At 49.0% G+C, this 17,633-nt stretch overlaps 1 protein-coding gene across 1 annotated transcript; it reads left to right on the top strand.

The window, feature by feature from the left end:
* Positions 1 to 273: 273 nt before the first annotated feature.
* DCAF11 (DDB1 and CUL4 associated factor 11) lies at positions 274 to 13,518 on the top strand (the record flags this gene model as incomplete). The annotated part of the gene is given in 10 exon segments (XM_066208852.1): positions 274 to 384; positions 386 to 466; positions 1,116 to 1,292; positions 3,049 to 3,202; positions 5,018 to 5,022; positions 5,614 to 5,834; positions 6,155 to 6,389; positions 6,782 to 6,920; positions 8,211 to 8,595; positions 11,919 to 13,518. Coding segments are annotated over 10 exon segments (2,685 nt in total), but the record flags the coding sequence as incomplete, so codon positions are not given.
* Positions 13,519 to 17,633: the final 4,115 nt, after the last annotated feature.

Below are 17,633 nucleotides of genomic sequence, written 5' to 3'. Positions count from 1 at the left end.
TGGGGCGTGGCTTAACTCCATGTTTAGCTGTATGAGGGGAAAGTGGGCGTGGCTTAACAAGTTGATTATCCACATGTGGAAAAGTGGGCGGGGCCTCAGCACAGCTACACTGGGGCAGTGGGCGTGGCCAAGACACTGTTAGAATCCTTTATGAGGGGGAAGTGGGTGTGGCTTAATCTGCCATTTAACCTTATATGACAAAGTGGGCGTGGCTTAAGCTACTATTTAACCTTATGCGACAAAGTGGGCGTGGCTTAAACATGCTCCCACCCTCTACACGGCAAAGTGGGCGTGTCTTCCGCACTGGGCGTGTCCCTGACTCCGCCCCTTTCCTTTAGGCCCGAGGACCGTCGCTTCGCCGTCTTCTCATTGGCCGTGGGGGCCGGAGGGGCGGGAGGTGGTGGGCGGGGCCAACGACGGCTGCGTTTACGTCTACGACCGGCAGGCCATGCGGCGCGTGCTCAGGGTGAGCGCAAAACCAGTATAAACCAGTATAAACCAGTTTAAACCAGTTTTAAACCAGTATGAACCAGTATAAACCAGTAAACCCCAAAATCCCGGGGTTTTTCCCCCGTTTTTTTCCGGGTTTTTTCCCGTTTTTTTACCGGGGTTTTTTTTTTCACTTTTTTTGGCCGGTTTTTTGTCGCCCTTTTGCCCCCTCCCAGTACAAACCAGTATAAACCAGTAAAGCCCGAAATCCCGATTTTTTTCCCCATTTTTTTCCCCTTTTTTTGGGGGCCATTTTTCGCTTCATTTTTTCCCCATATTTTTCCTCCTTTTCCCTCTCCCAGTACAAACCAGTACAAACCAGTACAAACCAGTATAAACCACTACAAACCAGTATAAACCAGTACAAACCAGTAAACCCCAAAAATCTCCATTTCCCCCCCGTTTTTCCCGCCATTTTTCCCCTTTTTTTCCCCGTTTTTTCACCCGTTTCCCCCGTTTTTCTCCCCCCCAGTACAAACCAGTTCAAACCAGTACGAAACCGGTTTCCCGCCATTTTTAACCCTTTCCCCCCCCATTTTCCCGCCGTTTTTTCACCGATTTTCTCCATTTTTTTTTTTTTTTCCCTCCCAGTCCCTCCCAGTATAAACCAGTTTGTTTTCCTCCAGGTCCCCGCCCACGAGGATGACGTCAACGCCGTGGCCCTGGGCGACCCCCCGGGTCAGCTCCTCCTCTCCGGGGGCGACGACGGCGTCTGCCGGGCCTGGGACCGGCGCTGCCTCCCCGAGGGTCCCGCCCTCAGCCTGGCCGGCCACAGGGACGGCGTCACCTTCCTGCACGCCCGGGTAACTGGGACATACTGGTTTGGACTGGGAGGGCGAAAAAACGGGGAAAATCCGTCAAAAAACGGCGAAAATCCGTCAAAAAAACGGCGGCGGCACGGCGGGGAAGGGGTTAAAAATGGCGGGGAAAGGGTTAAAAATGGCGGAAGATTTGGGGGAAAGGGGGTTTGGAGTTACTGGTTTGTACTGGTTTAAACTGGGAGGAAAGGAAAAAAAGGGGGGGGGGGGGGTAACGGGGAAAAACGGGGAAAATCCGTCAAAAAACGGGGAAAATCCGTCAAAAAAACGGCGGAGGTACGGCGGGGAAAGGGTTTAAAAATGGCGGGGAAAGGGTTAACAACGGGAGGAAACCGGTTCGTGCTGGTTTGTACTGGTTTGTACTGGGAGGGGAAAACGCGGGAGGGGAGAGGAAAAAAAAAGGGGAAAAAACAGGAAAAAAATTGGGGGAAAAAAATGGAAAAAAATGCTAAAAATACTGGTGAAGAAAGGCTTGAAAACGGTAAAAAAATGGTAAAAAAAATGCAAAAAAATTGGTGGAAAAACGGTTGAAAATGGTTAAAAAATAGTGAAAAAATTGCGAAAAAAGGCAAAAAAATTGGTGAAGAAACGGTTGAAAATGGTTTAAAAATGGTAAAAAATTCGGAAAAAATGCAAAAAAAAATGGTGAAAAACGCTTGAAAACGGTAAAAAATGGTAAAAAAATTGCGAAAAAATGCAAAAAAAATTGTTGGAAAAACGCTTGAAAATGGTTTAAAAATGGTAAAAAATTCGGAAAAAATGCAAAAAAAATTGTGGTAAGAGAAAAAGTAAAAAAAAAGCGAGAAAAAATAAACGCTGAAAACGGTAAAAAAATGGTAAAAAATGGCCAAAAAATCCTAAAAATAATTGGTGAAAAAATGCTTGAAAATGGTAAAAAAGTGGTAAAAAATGGCAAGAAAATGCTAAAAAAATTGGTGGAAAAAACGCTTGAAAATGGTTTAAAAATGGTAAAAAATTCGGAAAAAATGCAGAAAAAATTAGTGAAGAAACGGTTGAAAATGGTTAAAAAATAGTGAAAAAATTGCGAAAAAAGGCAAAAAAAATTGGTGAAAAAACGCTTGAAAACGGTAAAAAAATGGTAAAAAATGGCAAAAAAATGCCAAAAAATTAGTGAAAAAACGCTTGAAAACGGTTTAAAAAATGGTAAAAAATGGTAAAAAATGGCCAAAAAATCCTAAAAAAAATTGGTGAAAAAATGCTTGAAAATGGTAAAAAAAATGGTAAAAAATTCGGAAAAATGCAAAAAAATTGGTGAAAAAGCGCTTGAAAACGGTAGAAAAATGGTAAAAAAATGGCAAAAAAAATGGAAAAATAATTGGTAAAGAAACGCTTGAAAACGGTAAAAAGATGGCAAAAAAATGGCAAAAAAATGCTAAAAAAATTGTGAAAAAACTCTTGAAAACAGTTAAAAAAATGGTAAAAAATTCGGAAAAAAATGCAAAAAAAATTGTTGGAAAAACGCTTGAAAATGGTTTAAAAATAGTGAAAAAATTGCGAAAAAATGCAAAAAAAATTGGTGAAAAAATGCTTGAAAATGGTTTAAAAATGGTAAAAATTCGGAAAAAATTCAAAAAAAATGGTGAAAAAACGCTTGAAAACGGTTTTAAAAAATGGTAAAAAATGGCGAAAAAATGCTAAAAAATTCCCCAAAAAAGCGGGAAAAAAGGCGGGAAGCGTCCCAAGGCGGCGCCGACTGGTTGGCGGCGGTTTGTGCCGGCAGGGCGACGGTCGCTACGTGGTGTCCAACTCCAAGGACCAGTCGGCCAAGCTGTGGGACCTGCGGCGGCCCTCGGGGCCGGCGGCGCTGGCGGCCGCGCGCCGGGCGGTGGCGCGGCAGAGCTGGGACTACCGGTGGCAGAGAGCGCCGCGCAACGGTGACTGGGGAGGGACTGGTTTGTACTGGGAGGGGGGGGGAAAAATTGGGGGGAAATTGGGGGGGGAAATTGGGGGGGAATGGGGGAAAAAATGGGGGGAAATGGGGAAAAAAATTGGGGAAATAATGGGGAAAAATAATGGGGGGAAAATGGGGGGAAATGGGGGGGAAAATGGGAAAAATGGGGGAAAAATGTGGGGGGAAATAATGGGGGGAAAAATGGGGGAAATGGGGGAAAATGGGGGGAAAAATTGAGGGGGAACATGGGGAAAAAATTGGGGGAAAAAATTGGGGAAAATGGGGGAAAAATGGGGAAAATGGGGGGAAAAAATGGGGGAAAATGGGAAGAAAATGGGGGGAAATGGGGGAAAATGGGGGGAAAATAATGGGGGGAGAAATGGGGGAAAATGGGAAGAAAATGGGGGGAAAATTGGGGGAAAATTGGGGGAAAAATTGGAGGAAAAATTGGGAGAAATGGGGGAAAAATGGGGAAAAAATGGGGGAAATGGGGGGGAGAAATGGGGAAAAATTGGGGGAAAAATGGGAAGAAAATGGGGGAAAAAATTGGGGGAAAAAATTGGGGAAAATGGGGGAAAAAATGGGGGAAAAATGAGGGAAAATGGGGGGAATGGGGGAAAATGGGGGGAAATTTGGGGGAAAATGGGGCAAAAATGGGGGGAAAAAATGGGAATGGGGAAAAATAATGGGGAAATGGGGCAAAATGGGGGGAAATTGGGAAAAAAATGGGGAAAACGGGGGGAAAAAATGAGAAAAAAATTGGGGGGGAAATGGGGAAAATGTGGGGGGAAAATGGGGGGAAAATGGGGAAATTTGGGGAAAGAGAGGGTTAAAAATGGCGGGAAAAAAAGGGGAAAAAGACGTGGGGTTAGTGGTTTGTACTGGTTTATACTGGGAGGGACTGGGAGGGGGTGAAGGGCGAAGGAATGGGGGGAAAAAAAAGACGAAAAATGGTGAAAAAAATGGGGGGGAAAGGGTTAAAGTGGAGGAGAAAGGGTTAAAAATGGGGGAAAAATGGCGGGAAAATGGGGGAAGAGATTTGGGGGTTACTGGTTCGTACTGGGAGGGGACTGGGGTTGTGCTGGTTTATACCGGGAGGTGAAAAAATGGGGGGAGACGGTGAAAAAACGGTTAAAAACGGGGGGGAAAAGGGTTAAAAATGCGGGAAAATGGTTAAAAACGGGGAAAAAAGGGTTAAAAATGCGGAAAAATGGTTAAAAACGGGGGAAAAAGGGTTAAAAATGCGGAAAAATGGTTAAAAACGGGGGGAAAAAAGGGTTAAAAATGCGGGGAAAATGGTTAAAAACGGGGAAAAAAGGGTTAAAAATGCGGGGAAAATGGTTAAAAACGGGGGAAAAAAGGGTTAAAATGCAGAAAAATGGTTAAAAACGGGGAAAAAAGGGTTAAAAATGCGGAAAAATGGTTAAAAACGGGGGAAAAAGGGTTAAAAATAGGAAAAGATGGTTAAAAACGGGGAAAAAGGGTTAAAATGCGGGAAAAATGGTTAAAAACGGGGGAAAAAAGGGTTAAAAATGCGGGAAAATGGTTAAAACGGGGAAAAAAAGGGTTAAAAATGCGGGAAAAATGGTTAAAAACGGGGAAAAAAGGGTTAAAAATGCGGAAAAAATGGTTAAAAACGGGGAAAAAAGGGTTAAAAAATAGGAAAAGATGCGGGGGGGTTACTGGTTTATACTGGAGAAGCCGGAACTTGGTTTGGGTCAAAGGGGGAAAAATTTCCCGGCGGGTTCGGTTGGCTTCGGGTCCGGTTTTGGGTGAATTTGCAGCGATTTTGCCTCAGTTTGGGTCAATTTGGGGAAATCCGGGAAAGTTTGGGGAAATTTGGGGAAATTTGGGGTCAATTTTGGGTGAAATTGGGGAAATCTGGCAAAATTTGGGTGAATTCGTGTCAATTTTGGTCAATTTGGGTCAATTTGGGTCAATTTGTGTCAATTTGGGGAAATCTGGGAAAATTTTGGTCAATTTGGGTCAGTTTTAGTCACTTTTGGTCAATTTGTGACAATTTTGGTCAATTTTGGTCAATTTGGGAAAATTTTGGTCAATTTGTGTCAATTTTGGTGAATTTTGGGTCAATTTTGGCCAATTTTGGCCAATTTTATTCAATTTGGGGTCAACTTGGGTCAATTTCATTCAATTTTGGCCAATTTTCTTCGATTTTGTCCAATTTGGGTCAAATTTGGTCAAATTTGGTCAATTTCATTCAATTTTGGTCAATTTTGTCCAATTTTGTTCAATTTTGGCCCATTTTGCTCAATTTTGGGTCAACTCGCGCCCCTTCTTCCCCAATTTCACCTCAACGTTTTCCCGCCCTTTCCGAAGCGGGCGTGTCCTAACCCTTAACCCCGCCCCCTTTTTTTTTTTTTCCCCTCTCCCCAGCCCGCCGGGGCCACGCCCCTTCCGGGCGACGCCTCCCTGGTGACCTTCCGGGGTCACTCGGTGCTGCACACGCTGCTGCGCTGCCGCCTGGCCCCGCCCGGGGGCGCGCCCGTCATGGCCGCCGGAAGCGCCGAGGGGGGCGGGTGCTTAGTAAGAGGGCGTGGCTTCGGCGCTTCCGGGGTTTTCGGGAGGGATTTTGGGGGGATTCTGGGGAAATTTGGGTGACTTTGGGACGGTTTGGGGGCGACCCGGAAGTGGGTGGGTGGGACCGGAAGTGGGCGTGGCCCAAGCGCTTCGGGTTTGGCGTGGGAGTGGTTTCTAGTGGAGGGACTGGGAGGAGATTTGGGGGAAATTTGGGGGGATTTTGGGTCATTTTGGGGCGTTTTGGGCAAGGCCCGAAGTGGGTGGGGCCGGAAGTGGGCGTGGCCAAAGCATTTCCGGTTTTTTTCAGGGGACTGGTTTACACTGGGAGGGGCTGGGGGTGGAATTTTGGGTAATTTTGACCCAATAGGGCTGAGGGGGGGCGCGGCCTGTTAAACAGGAAGTGGGATGTGGCCCGTTTAAACCGGAAGTGGGCGGGGTTTAACCCTTATCCGTTTGGGGCGTTCACTGGTTTCAACACGCCTGAATCTCATTGGTCCCGCCCCCTTTTTTTCCCCCTCCCCCAGTATACGGACGTCATCACGGGGCGTGTCCTGCGGCGGCTGACCAATCACAGCGCCTGCGTGCGGGACGTCAGCTGGAGCCCCTCGGGGGATTGGCTGGCCAGCTCCTCGGTGGGCGTGGCTTGGGGGAAGTGGGTTTTAAGGGGAAGGGGCGGGGTTAAACACACAGGTGTGGGCGGGGTTTAACGGGAGCAGGTGGGCGTGGTTTACAATGAGAGGCGCGCGCGTTGAAGGGGCGCGGGTGAAGGGACAAAGGGGCGTGGCTTTAAGGAATAAGAGGCGTGGTTTAAAAAATCAGATATTCAAAGTGGGCGGAGCTAAGGTGGGCGTGTCCTAGAGGATAAAACGGGCGGGGTTTAACAAAAAACCGATTTGCCGCTTTAAAGTGGGTGGGGCTAAAACGGGCGGGTTTTTTTGAGGAAGGGGCGTGTCTAGGAATCAAGGGGCGTGATCAGCGGTTAAGGGGGGGCGTGTCCTAATGAGGGCCACGCCCCCTTCCGCAGTGGGACGGCACCGTCCGGCTCTGGGATTATCGCGACCCACGGCGGGACGACGACGACGACGACGGGAAGAGGGCGGGGCTTGGGGGGCGGGGGGCGGGGCCGGGCGGGGAGGGGCGGGCCACGCCCACCAATAAATCGAGTGCGTGATGCTGTGACCACGCCCACTGTGCTGCGGGGGAGGAGGGGGGGCGGGGCTTGATCAGGTTCCACCCCACAGATCGATCCCCTGCCCCATAGATCGACCCACAGATCCCATTCGCAACCCACAGATCCCGGCCCCATAGATCCGGGTCTGCCCCATAGATTTCCCTCCCCGCCCCATAGATCCCTCCCAGCCCCATAGATCGCGGTCAGCCCCATAGATCGGCCCCATGGATCCACTCCGGCCCCATAGATCGCGGTCTGCCCCATAGATCCCAGCCCCAGCCCCACAGATCCGATCCAGCCCCATAGGTCAGTGTCTGCCCCATAGATCCCAGCTCCAGCCCCATAAATCCCAGTCCCCAGCCCCATAGATCAGTGTTTGCCCCATAGATTTCCCTCCCAGCCCCATAGATCAGTGTTTGCCTTATACATCCCAGTCTCAGCCCCATAGATCCCAGCCCCAACCCCACAGGTGCGATCCAGCCCCATAGATCCCAGCCCGGGCCCCATAGATCCCCTCCAGCCCCCTAGATCAATGTCTGCCCCATAGATTTCCCTCCCAGCCCCATAGATCCTCTCCAGCCCCATAGCTCGGGGTCAACCCCATAGACTGCCCCATAGATCCATTCCCAGCCCCGTAGATCAGGCTCTACCCCATAGATTTCCTTCTCAGCCCCATAGATCCCAGCCCCAACCCCACAGATCCGATCCAGCCCCATAGATCCCATTCCCAGCCCCATAGATCAGTGTCTGCCCCCTAGATCCCATTCCCCGCCCCACAGATCCGATCCAGCCCCGTAGATCCCATTCCCAGCCCCATAGATCAGTGTCTGCCCCATAGATCCCATTCCCCGCCCCACAGATCCGATCCAGCCCGTCGTAGATCCCATTCCCCGCCCCACAGATCCGATCCAGCCCCATAGATCCCAGCCCGGGCCCCATAGATCCCATTCCCAGCCCGGTAGATCAGGCTCTACCCCATAGATTTCCCTCCCAGCCCATAGATCAGTGTCTGCCCCCTAGATCCCATTCCAGCCCCATAGATCAGTGTCTGCCCCATAGATCCCATTCCCAGCCCCACAGATCCGATCCAGCCCATAGATCCCCATTCCCAGCCCCATAGATCAGTGTCTGCCCCCTAGATCCCATTCCCAGCCCCACAGATCCGATCCAGCCCCCGTAGATCCCATTCCCAGCCCCCACAGATCCGATCCAGCCCCATAGATCCCTATTCCCAGCCCCATAGATCAGTGTCTGCCCCCTAGATCCCATTCCCGCCCCACAGATCCTCCCCCGATCCCTCCCCCCTCCCCCCTCCCCCCTCCCCCACACCTGTCCCCGTCCCGTCCCCCCTCCCCTCCCCCCCCCCTCTGCCCTTGGGCCGCGTCCTCCTCCGGGGGAGAGAGAGAGAGAGAGAAAAAAACCCCCCCCCGTCCCCCGAGCTATGGGGCAGAGCGGCTGGGCGGGGCGCGGCCCTGGCCGTGGGGCAGCGCTGCTGTGGGGGCGGCGCTGCTGGCGCTCTGCCGTGGGGCGGCGGCGCTGCTGGCGCTGCCCGCCTTCCCCCGCGCCCACGCGCTGCTGCTGGGGGCGCTGGTGGGGCTGGGCCCGCTGCTGCGGGGCCGCGGGGACCCCCACAGCCTGCTGGCCTCGCCCCACAACCGCCTGGAGGCGTGAGTTGGGGGGACGCGGGGGGGCTGGGGGGCCGAGATGGGGGGGCTGGGGGGCGGAGATGTGGGGCTGGGAGGGGGATTTGGGGTGGTTGTGGGGCTGGGGGGAGCGGGATCTGTGGGGCTGGGGGGCGGAGATGTGGGGCTGGGAGGGGGATTTGGGGTGGTTGTGGGGCTGGGAGCGGGTCTGTGGGGCTGGGGATGGTGAGATGTGGGTCAGTCTGTGGGGCTGGAGGGGATCTGTGGGGGCTGGGAGTGGGATCTATGGGGCTGGGAGGGAGATTTGGTGGAGCTATTGGGCAGTCTGGGGGGGTTTGAGGGAGGTTGTGGGGCTGGGAGCGGGGTCTGTGGGGCTGGGGATGGTGAGATGTGGGTCAGTCTGTGGGGGCTGGAGGGGATCTGTGGGGCTGGGGGTGGGATCTGTGGGGCTGGGGGGCGGAGATATGGGGCTGGGAGGGGGATTTGGGGTGGTTGTGGGGCTGGGAGCGGGGTCTGTGGGGCTGGGAGGGGGATTTGGGGTGGTTGTGGGGCTGGGAGGGGGATCTGTGGGGCTGGGAGGGGGATTTGGGGTGGTTGTGGGGCTGGGAGCGGGATCTATGGGGCTGGGGGGCGGAGATGGGGGGCTGGGAGGGGGATTTGGGGTGGTTGTGGGGCTGGGAGTGGGATCTATGGGGCTGGGAGGGGGAGATGTGGGTCAGTCTGTGGGGCTGGAGGAGATCTGTGGGGCTGGGAATGGGGATCTGTGGGGCTGGGAGGGGGATTTGGTGGAGCTATGGGTCAGGCTGTGGGGCTGGCATTGGGATCTGTGGGGCTGGGAGGGGGATTTGGGGTGGTTGTGGGGCTGGGGGTGAGATCTGTGGGGCTGGGAGGGGGATTTGGGGTGGTTGTGGGGCTGGGAGTGGGGTCTGTGGGGCTGGGAGGGGGATTTGGGGTGGTTGTGGGGCTGGAGGGGATCTGTGGGGCTGGGAGGGGTTTTTGGGGTGGTTGTGGGGCTGGAGGGGATCTATGGGGCTGGGGGTGGGATCTATGGGGCTGGGGAGGGGGATTTGGGGTGGTTGTGGGGCTGGGAGCGGGGTCTGTGGGGCTGGGAATGGGGATTTGGTGGAGCTGTGGGTCAGTCTGTGGGGCTGGGATTGGGATCTATGGGGCTGGGAGGGGTTTTTGGGGTGGTTGTGGGGCTGGGAGCGGGGTCTGTGGGGCTGGGGAGGGAGAGATGTGGGTCAGTCTGTGGGGCTGGGAGGGGGATTTGGTGGAGCTATGGGTCAGGCTGTGGGGGTATGAGGGAGGTTGTGGGGCTGGGGAGGGGGAGATGTGGGGCTGGGGGGGTTGGAGGTGGAGCTGTGGGGTCAGTCTGTGGGGGTTTGGGGGTGGTTGTGGGGCTGGGGGTGGGGATCTATGGGGCTGGGAGGGGGATTTGGGGTGGTTGTGGGGCTGGGAGTGGGATCTGTGAGGCTGGGAGGGGTTTTTTGGGGTGGTTGTGGGGCTGGAGGGGATCTGTGGGGCTGGGGTGGGATCTATGGGGCTGGGAGGGAGATTTGGTGGAGCTATTGGGCAGTCTGGGGGGGTTTGAGGGAGGTTGTGGGGGCTGGGGGTGGGATCTGTGGGGCTGGGAGGGGGATTTGGTTGTGGGGCTGGAGGGGGTCTGTGGGGCTGGGGATGGGGATTTGGTGGAGCTGTGGGTCAGTCTGTGGGGCTGACATTGATCTGTGGGGCAGGACTGGGATCTGTGGGTCAGGCTGTGGGGTTTTGGGGGAGGTTGTGGGGCTGGGAGTGGGCAATCTGTGGGTCGATCTGTGGGGCTGAGTCCAATCCGTGGGGCACGGCCGGATCTATGGGGCGGGGCCGGATCTATGGGGCAGGACCAGATCTATGGGGCACGACCGGATCTATGGGGCGGGACTGGGATCTGTGAGGCAGGACTGGGATCTATGGGGCGGGACTGGGATCTATGGGGCAGGATGGGATCTATGGGGCAGGACCGGATCTATGGGGCGGGGCCGGATCTATGGGGTGTGACCGGATCTATGGGGCGGGACCGGATCTATGGGGCGGGGCCGGATCTATGGGGCGGGGCCGGATCTATGGGGCGGGGCCGGATCTATGGGGTGTGACCGGATCTATGGGGTGTGACCGGATCTATGGGGCGGAGCCGGATCTATGGGGCGGGGCCGGATCTATGGGGCGGGGCCGGATCTATGGGGCGGGGCCGGATCTATGGGGCGGAGCCGGATCTATGGGGCGGGGCCGGATCTATGGGGCGGGGCCGGATCTATGGGGCGGGGCCGGATCTATGGGGCGGGGCCGGATCTATGGGGCGGGACCGGATCTATGGGGTGTGACCGGATCTATGGGGCGGGACCGGATCTATGGGACGGAGCCGGATCTATGGGGCGGGGCCGGATCTATGGGGCGGGGCCGGATCTATGGGGTGGAGCCGGATCTATGGGGCAGGATGGGATCTATGGGGCGGGGCCGGATCTATGGGGCGGGGCGGGAGCAATAATTGATCGATCGCTCAATCAAGGGTCAATGAAGGTGTAAATTAACCGATCGATGAACCGATTAATAATCGATTAATAATCCATAACTCGTCATGTGGGCACAATCAACAATAACTAATCAATAGCCAATCATTAATCGATGCCCAGTAACTATCCAATAACCATTCAGGACCCAGCTGACGACCAATTAATAGCCAATTAATCGATGGCCAAACACCAATCAGCGCTCAGTAAGCATCCAGCAGTTAATTAATGACTGATTAATAACCGATTAATAACCGATTGCCAATCCATCAATGACTGCGAACCATTCAATAACGGCCAATTAACGAGATCGATAACCAATAATCACCCAGTAATTAACGCCCCCCCCAACAACCAATTAATTAACAGCCACCCACCGCTGATTAATGACAGCCATTAGGCAAGATGAACCGACTAATTACCCGTTAATAGCTGATGAACAGCCAATTAATAACCGATGCCAGCCAATCAGTCACCTGTGAGTAATGCGCAGGCAATAATCAATGCTTGATAATTAAGGCTGAATATTCATTAAGAATCGACACCGGATTAGTAAATAATCCTTGATCATTAATAACGAATAACGAATAACGAATAACTAATAACTAATAACGAATAACTAATAAATAATAGCTAATAGCTAATAGCTAATAAATAATAAATAATAAATAATAAATAATGAATATTCAATCGATATTCATTAATAGCGAATAGCTAATTGCTAATCATTAATCGCTAATCACCGATCGATGACCGGCAGTTAATGACCGATAACCGATAGCCAATCGGTGTCCTCCGCAGCCGCCTCACCTCCTCGGCCGCCGCCTGGACCTGGCTCCTCATTGGCTCCCTGCTGGTGGCCTCCCACCCCTGGCTCCGCCCCCCGCGCAGCTCCGCCCTCCGCGCCCTCGCCCGATTGGCCGTCGGCCTCGCCCTGGCCCGCGCCGGCCGCGCCCTCGGCCACGCCCTGGAGGCCGCCACCGGCTCCTGCCAATCGGAGACGCCGCAGGGGCTCCTGCTGCTGCCCCTGGGAGACCCCGCCTCCTGCCGGGGGGCGGGGCACCGCTGGGAAGGCTTCAGCCCCGCCCCCCAGGCCTTCGCCCTGGTGCATTGTGGGTTGGGGCTGGCCGAGGAGGCGGCGGCCTTGGGGAGGAGCTTGTACGGGGCCAAGATGGCCGCCGGGGAGGCCAAGATGGCCGCCGGGTATTACGGGGGAGAAGAAGGATCCAAGAGGGCGGCCGGATATGACGTCAGAGAGGAAGCCAAGATGGCCGCCGGGTATTATGGAGGAGAAGAAGCCAGGATGGCGCCCAGATTGAAGATGGCGGCCGGATACGACGGCGGGGAAGGAGCCAAGATGGCCGCCGGGCGAGGGTGGGCCTGGCCGCGCCCCCCGTGGCGGCCAATCGGCTTCGAGTGGGCCGGCCCTCCGCATTCAAATGAAGGGTGGGCGGGGCCGGGCGGGTACGGCTGGAGCGGCCATCTTGGGCGGCCATTTTGGGGCCGGCGCGGTGGCCATCTTGATTCCGGCAGCCATCTTGAACCTGGCCGCCATTTTTATTCTGGCCGCCGCTGGGAGAGCGGCCATTTTGACCCCCACGGCGGCCATTTTGACCCCCACGGCGGCCATTTTGAGGGCGGCCATTTCGTCCCTCAGGGCGGCCATCTTGGCCACCCCGCCCGCCATTTTGATTCGGGCTGCCCCCTTGATTCTGGCCGCCATTTTGAAGCCCCCGCCCACCATTTTCCCCCTTCCCCCCGCCATCTTGAAGCCCCGCCCGCCGCTCTCTCCGTCCTCTACCTGCTGGGCGTGGCCTTGCTGGTCACGTGGCACCTCCTGCTGGTCGTCACCCTCACCTACCGCCACACCTGGGCCCGCAACGCCGCCGGCGCCGCCCTGGGCTGGGCCTGCTGGGTCGTCACCTACCGGGGGTGGTACCGCTGGGCGTGGTCGCCGGGGCCGCCGGGGTGGGGCTAAAAAAAAGGGGCGTGGCCAAAAAAAAACCCCCAAAAAAAACCCCCCAAAAAACCCCAAAAAACCAAAAAAAAAGAGGGAAATTTGGGTGGGAAACGGGGAGTTATGGGAATTAAAGATGGCGGCAGGGGGCGGGGCTAAGTGGGGGAGGTTGGGGTGGAGAAACGGGGGAATGTGGTTCGGAATCCAATGAGGAAAAAATTAACATTGAAAATAAAGATTTGGGGGGTAAGAACGAAAGGATTCGGTTCGACGGTGAACGGGTTTGGGGGAAATGAAAGGTTTGGGTGAAAAATGCAAAAACTCGGTGAAAATGAAAAAAATGGGGTAAAAATAGAAAAAAAATGGGTAAAAATGTAAAAATTTGGGTTGAAAATGAAAAAATTTGGGCTAAAAATGTAAAAATTTCGGTAAATGTGTAAAAATTTGGGTAAAAATGAAAAATTCAGGTTTAAAATGAAGGAATTGGGGTAAAAGTGTAAAAATTTGGGTAAAAAATGAAAAAATTGGAAGAGAAATGAAAAAACTGGGGTAAAAATGAAAAAATTTGGGTAAAAATGAAAAAAATTGGGTTAAAAATGAAAACATTTGGGTTAAAAATGTAAAAATTCGGGGGAAAATGAAAAAAATTTGGGTAAAAATGAAAAAATTTGGGTTAAAAATGAAAAAATTTGGGTTAAAAATGTAGGAATTGGGGTGAAAATGAAAAAATTTGGGTAAAAATGTAAAAATTTGGGTCAAAATGAAAAAATTTGGGTTAAAAATGTAAACATTTGGCTAAAAATGAAAAATTCAGGTTTAAAATAGAGGAATTGGGTTAAGTGAAAAAATTTGGGGTAAAAATTTGGGTAAAAATGGAAAAATTTGGGGTAAAAATGAAAAAAATCGGGTAAAAATGAAAAAAATTTGGGGGAAAATGAAAAAATTTGGGTAAAAATGAAAAAAATTGGAGAAAATGAAAAAATTTGGGTAAAAATGAAAAAATCGGGTTTAAAGTGAAGGAATTGGGGTGACAATGAAAGATTTTGGGTAAAAATGGAAAAAATTCGGTTAAAGATGTAAAAATTCGGGTAAAAATGAAAAAATTCGGGGAAAAACGAAAAATTCTGTCGATAACCGGAAAAATTGTGGTTAAAAAAAAAAAAAGAAAAAGAAAAAATCGGGTTGAAAGTGAAAGAAATCGATTTGGGGCAAAAAATGTAAAACTTGGGTTAAAATGGGCGTGGCAAGGTGGGGTGGGCGTGGCCTCCAGGTGACCCCACCCCCTTTAAAAAAAGAAACAAAAAACCCCCAAAATTTGGAAATTTTTTGGTTTTTTGAGGCCGTTTCCGGCGTTTCCCAGCAGGGGGCGCCCCAGGGGCGGATTTTGGGGCGAATTCGGCGAATTTTGGGTTAAAAAAAAAATTTAGAAATTATTGGAGAGGGGGAGGGGCCGAAAATGCAAATTTCGGAGCGTGGGGGGGGGGGAAAATCAGGTTTGGGGGAAGAATCGGCAAAATCGGATTTTTGGTCAAAAATTGAGATTTTTGGGGCAAAAAATTTTTGAGTTTTTTCACCCAAAATCGAGATTTTTTTGAGGTAAAAATAAAGATTTTTTTTTTTGCCAAAATTGGGATTTTTGTGATGTAAAAATGAAGATTTTTTTTTGCCAGAATCGGATTTTTTTAAATGTAAAAAATGAAGATTTTTTTTTGCCAGAATCGGAATTTTTTAATGTAAAAAATGAAGATTCTTTTTTTTGCCAGAATCAGGATTTTTTGAGGTAAAAATGAAGATTTTTTTTGCCAGAATCGGGATTTTTTTGAGTTAAAAATGAAGATTTTTTTTTTTTGCCGGAATCGGGATTTTTTTGAGGTAAAAAACGAAGAATTTTTTTTTTTGCCACAATCAGGATTTTTTTAACGTAAAAAATGACGATTTCTGGACCGGAACTTGGAGGTTTTTTTGGGATGGAAAACGTAGATATTGGGGATTTTTTTGGAGCTGAAATTTGGCGATTTTTAGGCGGGAAAAATGAGGATTTTTGGGGCGGAAAAGGGCGATTTTCGGAGTTTTAAAACGAGGATTTTTTGAGGCAGAAAACCGAGTTTTTCGGGGCGAAAAAACCGAGGTTTTTGGGACCCCAAAAATGAAGATTTTTGGGGATTTTATGGTGGAAAAATTGGAATTTTCGAAGAAGGAGAAAAAAAGGAAATTTTGGGGATGAAAAATGAGGATTTTGGAGTGAAAAAACAATGAAGATTTTTGGGGCAAAAAAAGGTGAAATTTTCAGCTCAAAAATCCGGATTTTGGGGCTCTGAAAATGAAGATTTTTTTGAGGGGGAAAATCAGAAAAGAGGAAGAATTTCGGATCTGGAAAAAAATGAAGAATTTTTTTTTTCCAAAGCCAAAATTCGCCGATTTTTCCTCAAAAAAAAAAGGAGAATTTGGGTGAAAAAAGGTGAAAATTGGGAAATTTTCGGTGGTTTTGGTTCGTGGGAAATAAAAGGGAATTTCGGGGTGAAAAAGGGAATAAAAGGTTAAAAAAAAAGATTTTTTTTAAAAAATTTATTATTTATTTTGTGCCTTAAAATTTGCGGGATTTTCGTTTTAAAAATTGTGATATTTTTTGCCTTAAAAATGTGTTAAATTTTACATTAAAATTTGTTCGTTTTTGCTTTAAAAACTGTTAATTTTGCGCCTTAAAAAGTTGTTAAAGTTTGCCGTGAAAAAATTGTGATTTTTACTTTTTTTGCCTTAAAAAATTGTTAATTTTACATCTAAAATTTGTTAATTTTTGCCTCAGAAACTGTTAATTTTGCGTCTTAAAAAGTTGTAAAAATTTGCCGTGAAAAAATTGTGATTTTTACTCTCGTGCCTTAAAAATTTGTTAAATTTTACATCAAAATTTCCTAATTTTTGCTTTAAAAATTGTTCATTTTGTGCCTTAAAAAGTTGTTAAAATTTGCCGTCAACAATTGTCAAATTTTACATTAAAAATTGTGGGATTTTGCCTTAAAATTCCTTAAAATTCGCCTGAAAAAAATCGTTACTTTTTTTGCCTTAAAATTTGTTAAATTTTGCCTTTAAAATTGTGAATTTTTTTTCGCCTTTCAAATTGTGGATTTTGTGCCTTAAAAATTGTCAAAACGCGCCTTAAAAATCAAAAAAATCAAACCATAATCATAAAAGAAAATTAATAAAAACGTTTCAAAAAAACCAAAAGAATTCTGCTTTTAACCAAAAACCGGGATTTTCGCCTCAAAATTTCGCGTTTATTTTGAAAGAATAAAAAAATTCATCGTTTGATTTTTTTTTTTTTACTCCCCCGCGGGAATTTATCTCTTTAAAAATCCAAAATCGGGGAATTTTGCCCCAAAAATGTGAAATTTTGTTGCCTTTAAAAAACGCGAATTTTTTTTTGCCTTAAAAAGTGGAAATTTTGCCCTAAAAAACGCGATTTTAAAAAAATTTGCCTTAAAATCGTAATTTTTCTTTTTTGGCCTTAAAAATGTGATTTTTTTACATTGAAAAACGTGGGATTTTTCCCCTTAAATCCTAAAACCTGTGAATTTTTAACCACCCCCAAACCCGCCAATTTTTACCTCAAATTTTTCCACTTTTTTTCCCCCTCCAACACCAGATTTATCCACATTTTAAAAAAATCAATTCTTTTTAAACCCAAAATCTTCAAATTCTGCCCCAAATTCTCTTCTCTTAAAAATTAATTTCCCGTGAATCATTTTGGGTTTTTTTTCCCCCCTAAACTCGATATTTTTAACCCCGAAAAATGCAAATTTCGGGGTTTTTTTCACCCAAAAACTCTTCAGGGGCCGAAATTTTGGGGGTTTTCGGACCCAAATTTTTTTTTTGCATTTTTCCGACCCCAAAATTTGCATTTTTATTTTTCACCCGCGGCTCTGGCACCTTTTGCCTAAAATCGACTTTTTTTGCCTCAAAATTCAGAGGTTTTGCCCCGAAGCTGAATTTTCTCCTGGTAGAATTCAGAATTTTTTCCCCCAAAAATGTGGATTTTTTTTTAAACCCCAAAAAAACAGAATTTTTAACCGAAAAAACCCGAGAATTTTTGTCTTCAAATTAGAAATTTTTTTTGTCTTTTCCCCTCGAAATTCTTCATTTTTTTCCCCCCACCGAAACTTTTAATTTTTAACCCAAAATCTCCCGATTTTCACCCAGAATTCCCGTTTTCCACCCAAATTTTCCCGGTTTTCACCCAAATTTTTGCTTTTTCACCCCAAATTCCTGAGTTTTCACCTCAAAATCCACTTTCCCCCCGATTTTTCATTTTTCACCCCAAATTTTTAGGGTTTCACCCAAGATTTCCCTGTTTTCATCAAAATTCTGATTTTTCCACCTCAATTTTGAATTTTTTCACCCAATTTTCACGTTTCCCCCCCAAATTCCCGATTTTCCACCCGATTTTCCTCTTTCCCACCCAAAATTTCCCATTTTCCGCCCAATTTTTTTTATTTTTCACCCGAATCCGCCAATTCTCCCCAATTTTCTTTTTTCACCAAAAATTCTGAAGTTTCGCCTCAAAA

Source organism: Chamaea fasciata, unplaced genomic scaffold (assembly GCF_029207755.1).
Source record: "Chamaea fasciata isolate MVZ Bird 193981 ecotype frontalis unplaced genomic scaffold, bChaFas1.0.hap1 SCAF_499, whole genome shotgun sequence".
Classification (NCBI taxonomy): Eukaryota; Metazoa; Chordata; class Aves; order Passeriformes; family Sylviidae; genus Chamaea; species Chamaea fasciata.
This window is presented reverse-complemented; position numbering and strand designations above follow the sequence as displayed.